The following is a 6773-nucleotide window of genomic DNA, read 5'->3' as shown; positions in this document are numbered from 1 at the left end:
CTTAGATAATGGGCATAACATTCTAAACATTACAGCAGAAAAACACCTATCACTAAGTAAAAGCACAATAGAAGATGAACAAAAGACACAGAAAGAGTATAAAGGCCACAAAATTAACTTCACAAAATAAATTTGCCACACATATAGCACTTTAGTATCTACCTCTACCTAAAATCTTTCAAAATAGAAACCACAATGCAGTGATCTCCGCTATCAGTCTTGAGTGAACATACTAAGTAATTTACTTCCTTTAAGGGTACAATAAAAAATAAATGAGGGGCTTGAGAGATGGCTCAGAGGTTAAGAGCACTGACTATTCTTCCAGAGGTCCTGAGTTCAATTCCCAGCACCCATATGGTGGCTCATAACCATCTGTAATGAGGTCTGGTACCCTCTTCTGTGTAAATAATAAATAAATAAATCTTTAAAATAAATAAATAAATGAAATATGACTTTTTTCTTCAAGCTGAAGACAACTTTGATGTCTAAAGTTTTAACCAAATCATTTACATGAATAGTAATTTCCTCTTATATGAATTTGTCCTAGTATTCTGACTTCAAATGATATAAATAAGCTATAAAATACAGACAACACTAGAGACATGTCTAGACAGTTAAGAAATGTTCATTCCCAGGACCAAGGTCTGATTTTTGACAACTTCCTGTATTTCTACTACAACACGATCCAAGGGTTTGACATTCTCAGGATCCAGTATGCACATTCACATACCTACACAAAAGCACAGGGACATTACATTATCACAAGTAAAACAACTCATGAACCAAACATTCTTTCATGAAGGTTTTTCCCTTGTAAGCATTAATTCCTGTAACAGTTGTTGAGGTATCTAAAGGATTCCAGAATTTTCCTTCATAATGAATTGGTTCATATAATAGAAAGCTAGCATGTAGGCTTGAAGTCAGAGAGATCAATCTTTCTTAGTTGGTGGTGTCATATGGGGAGGTTTAGGAAATGCTGTCCTGCTATAAGAAATATGCCACTGGGGGTAGACTTTGAGAAATTACATCGACACACCATTTCCAGTTCCCACTCTCTGCTTTATGCTACAGGTAAATGTCATGAGTTCTTAGCTTCACGCTTTATCTGCCATGTCTGAACAGCTGTTGCCAAGCCACTTTCATGGTGGTCCTGTAAACTCTGGTACAAAGGTCTAAATTAAACTCCTTTATTAGTTGACTTAGACATTATATCGCAACAACAGAAAAAAAAACTAACACAAATCCACAAAGTTTTACACCTGAATTAGTTATTTCATGCAATTTAAGATAAGTACACAATCTAAAAGTGGTTCATTATCATGTAAATTCATAGTGCAAGTATTACAGCTCTAGAGGAAAAATTAGCCTGACAATCAGAAGTCAGGCTATACCTAGAGATGTGAAAGGAAGGCTTCCTAGATACCTACAACTCTGAAGAGAAAGGAACACTGACTGTTGGAATTCAAGTTATACCTTCAGCTGTGAAGGGAAGATATCCTGGATGCCTACAGCTGATAGGCAAGAGGTACCATGACTATTGGGAAGCTGGATTTCAGTGAGAAATTGTCTCCCCACAGAATCTTGTAATCTTGCTCCTCTCCAAGAGGGACCTGTTACATCTGAGCTCTGCATCACTCTGCTAAGAGAGTTTCCCAAGAGAGATGTCCATTTCTTCTCAGGTCCAGCCCTAATTGTTACGTCTATGCTTCACTCAAATGGGGGGGGGGATTGTTGCAGAAATGTAATAGTTCATGAAGAAAAGTCATTAGTCCACTTCTTAAAGGCAGTTTTCCAACAGAGGTGTCTGTTGCTTCTCTGATCTAATCCAATAGTGAGTTTCTGACTTGCTTCCATGAAAGTTCTCCATTTAAAGCACAAACAAGAGATTTATTTGGAAGAAAAGAATCCAGGAGATTTACTTCCTCTTCCATGTTGAAAAAAGGCAGCTGCCATTTGAATAGAAAAATGGCTTGAGCAATCTCAAAGATTGGCTGGATGTCATGCTCAGGAATTGGTTGGTTTCAAGCTCAAGGACTGGATGATTTTGCGCTTGTTGGTCCATGGTACAGTGTGCTTCTTTGACTCTGGTTTCAGGTCCATAATGTTTTTTTCACTAGCCCCTTTTAACATTTTCAGTTTGATTTCAGGGTCAAGGTGTCTCTATAACTGGTTCTGAATTCAGAAACAAAATGTGCTTCTTTGACTCTAGCTTCAGAGTCAGGCTGTGATTTTTCCTCTGATTTCAGGGACAAAGGGTGTGTATTTCACAGGCTCTATTTTCAGTGTCAGAATGTGTTTTGGCGGCTGGCCCTTTTACACTACACATAAGTCTTCAAGTTCATTAATTCATTTTTTCCCATAAGTTTGCTGGTACAAACAACATAAAATTGGACAACATCATGCTTGAACAGTTTGATGACAGTCAAATATTTACCTACAGAATACATACTTTACTGTAAATGATTATAAATGTGTTGGATAAATATCTTACCAGATACTTCATAATAAGTTGCCCTCAGTATCTTTTACAGATAGTCAAAGACTATTGTCATATGGAAAGGCTTTAATAGATTGGCTGCACATACAGTTTTTCTCCTATATAATGTGCAAAATTAACCACACTGACTAAATTTATAGGGTTTCTCTGCAGTATGTTTTTTTTTTTCTCATGATTTCAAAGTTTACTGATACGTGCAAAGGCTTTAACACACTGATTGTATTCAAAGGACTTTTTCTCCAGTATGTGTTTGTTTATGCCTTTGAAAATTACTATGATGTGAAAAGGCTTTACCATACTGACTACTTTCCTAGAGTTTCTCTCCAGTATGTGTTCTTCTATGCATTTTAAGAGTACGATGCTGTGCAAAGGCCTTACCACATTGATTACATTCATAAGGTTTCTCTCCAGTATGTGTTCTTTGATGCTTTTGAAGATTACCATGACATACAAAGGCTTTACCACACTGATTACATTCATAGGGTTTTTCTCCAGTGTGTATTTTTTTATGCGTTTGAAGAGTACTAAGTTGTGTAAAGGCTTTACCACACTGATTACATTCATAGGGTTTTTCTCCAGTGTGTATTTTTTTATGCGTTTGAAGAGTACTAAGTTGTGTAAAGGCTTTACCACACTGATCACATAAATAGGGTTTCTCTCCAGTATGTGTTCTTTTATGCATTTGAAGACTTTTGTAACATGCAAAAGCTTTACCACATTGATTACATTCATAGGGTTTCTCTCCAGTGTGTGTTCTTTTATGGATTTGAAAAGTAGTGTGATGAGCAAAGGCTTTACCACATTGATTACATTCATAGGGTTTCTCTCCAGTATGTGTTCTTTTATGGATTTTAAGAGAATTGTGTTGTGCAAAGGCCTTACCACACTGAATGCATTCATAAGGTTTCTCTCCAGTATGTGTTCTTTTATGTAAATGAAGAGCACTATAACATACAAAGGCTTTACTGCACTGATTACATTCATAGGGTTTCTCTCCAGTATGTGTTCTTTTATGCATTTGAAGATGACTGTTCTGTGCAAAGGTTTTACCACATTGTTTACATTCATAGGGTCTCAATCCAGTATGTGTTCTTTCATGGATTTGAAGAGTACCGTGTTTTGCAAAGGCCTTACCACACTGATTACATTCATAGGGTTTCTCTCCAGTTTGTGTTCTTTTATGACTTTGAAGTTGAATGTGATGAGCAAAGGCTTTAACACATTGATTACACTGAAAGGGTTTCTCTCTAGTATGTGCACTTTCATGCTTTTGAAGATGACTCTCATATGCAAAGATTTTACCATATTCAGTATATACAGGTTTCTCTCCAGTTTGACTTCTTTCGTGCCTGCAAGGATAATTGGAATATGTAAAATATTTACTACAATCAATGCACTGTTGACTTTTTATGTTTCTATAAATTCAATTTACAAATTGGTCTAATTGTAAAAAGGAATCAGATTTTAAGTTTTCATCATTGTTTTTACACCCATGTTTTATTTATACAGTCCTAGTTCTCATAGGGCTTCTTTGTAGTGTTAGTTTTTTGATATATTAACAATGAAGCAAGAAAATCAATTACTTATATACTAGAATCAAATTTAAAAATTATATTCAATGTGGGGACTGCTCCATATCTTCTAATTGTTCTCAGAGTGAGGTATATTATACCTTCCATATCCCTATGCTCATATAACTTGTCTCCATTGTGACATATGATATACCTTGTAAAGGAGGAAAAACAAATAAAAGATTTTCACATTGAATTCAATTTTCACATTGAAAGACACAAAAGACTTTCTGTCCTCAAAGACCTGTGTTATATGAATTAAGCTTTCCCCACAACAATTCTGCTTCACTCTTGACTTCAACTGTCCCAATCACTAAACAGCACAATCACAACAATTATATGAGTTACACCAGCTTTACTATGGGCTATTTGCTTAGTAGAAAACTTTGAAAATATATGTATCACCTCTTCACTATGTGTATCTTTTGTAATATGAACGCTGTGAAATAAAAAGACTGACAGTTCTATAGCATAGCTCTCATGGTTCTATGATTCTAATGGTAACATCATTTGAGGCATTGTTTCCTTGACATTGTTTTTAAAGAATGCCTTGCAAATGCAAGTCAGGTGCCTGATGTTGAGGGTTATGGATCTGTGAGAACGCAATAATCATCAATATACTTTAAGCTGTACTTATTTACAATGTTGCTTTGTTTAAAATTTCCAGAACACATTGCAGTTTTTTAACAGGCATATTTTAGCAGCTTGCACAAGAAAATTACCTTACATGTCTTCTAGAGCTTTGAAAATGTTCTTCAATATTATGGTCTTCCCAACTGTATCCTAAAATGTAGTCCCAGAGAAGTGTATATTATTTAAAATTGTGTGAAATTTAAGTTACTATCTTCAGTGAATCTTAGAAACATACCTGATGTATTCAATTCATTCCTTTTTCTCAATCAAACATTGGAAGAGCACCCAAAACCAAGAAACAGTTTTTTTCCCTATCTTTATCTTACCACTCTTCTTTGTTTTTTCTTTTTTTTTAATTTTGGTTTTTTGAGACAGGGTTTCTCCATGTAGATTTTGGTGTCTGTCCTCAACCTCACTTTGTAGACCAGGTAGGCCTCTAACTCACAGAGATCCATCTGGCTCTGTCTCCCAAGTGCTGGGATTAAAGAAATGCACCACTGCCACCTGGTATTCCCTTATTTTAAAATGTGACAAAAATTCAGTCTTACCTATAATAGTGAGGTTCCTGTAGGTCTCCAGCATCACATCTTTGTAGAGATTCTTCTGGGAAGAATCCAGCAAAGTCCACTCTTCCCAAGTGAAGTTGACATGCACATCATCATATGTCACTGCATTCTAAAATATTCCATATATGTGTGCAACAAAAAATATGATACTGACAGCATTGAGAATGTATCTTTTGACAGTATATTCATACAATTCTGGTGCCTACCACACTCATTACACGATATACATATTATAATGTAATCACCAGGTCACTTTAGAAGGAAACTCAATAGGAGGGTCACCTCTATCATTTTTGTACCCTTTATATGGGATATCACCTTGAAATAGAAAAGCCTATTAACAAACATAGAGAGACAAGTAAAGAGATAAACAATACAGAATACACATGAAAGAAATTGTATGAACAATTACTGACTAACTTCAGAGAAGAAAAATAAGAGGACAAGTTGGGCGTATTGGCTCATGACTTTAACCCCAACACTCCAAAGTCAGGCACAGGTATATCTGCCTCTGAGTGGAATGCCAGAATAGTCTATGGAATCAGATCCAAGACAGCCAGAACCTAGTTGAACAATTGTCCTTGTGGTAAGATGGAGGCGCATCATTGCGTATACGTCCAGAAGTGGTATAGCTGGGTCGTGAGGTAGATTGACTCCCAATTTTCTGAGGATTGCATATTGATTTGAACTTGTGACTGCAATGGATTCCCTTGCTCCATGTCCTTGTTAGCATTAGCTGTCACTTACTTTATTGATCTTAACTATTCTGACAAGTGTAAGATGAAAACTCAAAATAGTTTTCATATGCATTTCCCCGATGGCTAAGGATGTTTAACATTTCTTCAAGTGTTTCTCAGGCACTTAGATTCATCAATTGTGAATTCTGTTTAGAGGTGTGCCCCATTATAATTGCAATGATTGGTTTGTTATTGTCTGTTTTCCTGAGTTCTTTATTATATTTTGTGAGACAACCCAGAAGCACACAGACAAACATGTTGTGCTCACTTATACATAATTATTAGTTGTTAAGTAAAGTATAATCACAGTAACCATAGTTAATCATAGTACAATCCATAGATGTATAGAGGCTAAGTAACAAGAGCACCTCTAGGGTATATGCATAAATCTCACTGGGAAAAGTAAATAGCATAGATTTTGTGGGTGCACTGGAGGCAGTTGGTAGATGGGAAGAGGAAAGTTCTGGTGAGTTAGGAAAAAACAGAGAAGACAAGGAGAAACAACTGGAATAGGGGAGATTTTAGCAGAAGATATGGAAACAGTGCAGTGCAAACTTCATGGAACCCTCAAAGGTAACCCTAGTGAGGACTCTTAGTAACCAAGAATTTTGAAGCTGGCTGGGTAGTGGTAGCACACACACTAAATCCCAGCACTCAAGAGGCAGAGGCAGACAAAGTTCTGTGAGGCTAACTTTCCCTACAAAGTGAGATCTAGGACAGGCTCCAAAAGCTACACAGAGAAACGCTGTCTCGAAAAACCAAAAAATAA

At 36.2% G+C, this 6773-nt stretch overlaps 1 protein-coding gene across 1 annotated transcript; it reads right to left on the bottom strand.

Annotated features, from left to right (window-relative positions):
- Positions 1-2612: 2612 nt before the first annotated feature.
- On the bottom strand, positions 2613-5482 carry LOC131900905 (zinc finger protein 120-like). The gene is made up of 5 exons (XM_059252225.1): positions 5474-5482; positions 5250-5376; positions 4791-4851; positions 2828-3846; positions 2613-2653 (listed from the first exon to the last, which is right to left on the bottom strand). The coding sequence occupies exons 1-5, from the start codon at positions 5480-5482 to the stop codon at positions 2613-2615; spliced, it is 1257 nt and encodes a 418-aa protein (XP_059108208.1).
- Between the last annotated feature and the right edge of the window lie 1291 nt (positions 5483-6773).

Source organism: Peromyscus eremicus, unplaced genomic scaffold, assembly GCF_949786415.1.
Source record: "Peromyscus eremicus unplaced genomic scaffold, PerEre_H2_v1 PerEre#2#chrX_unloc_1, whole genome shotgun sequence".
NCBI classification, from domain to species: Eukaryota; Metazoa; Chordata; class Mammalia; order Rodentia; family Cricetidae; genus Peromyscus; species Peromyscus eremicus.
This window is presented reverse-complemented; position numbering and strand designations above follow the sequence as displayed.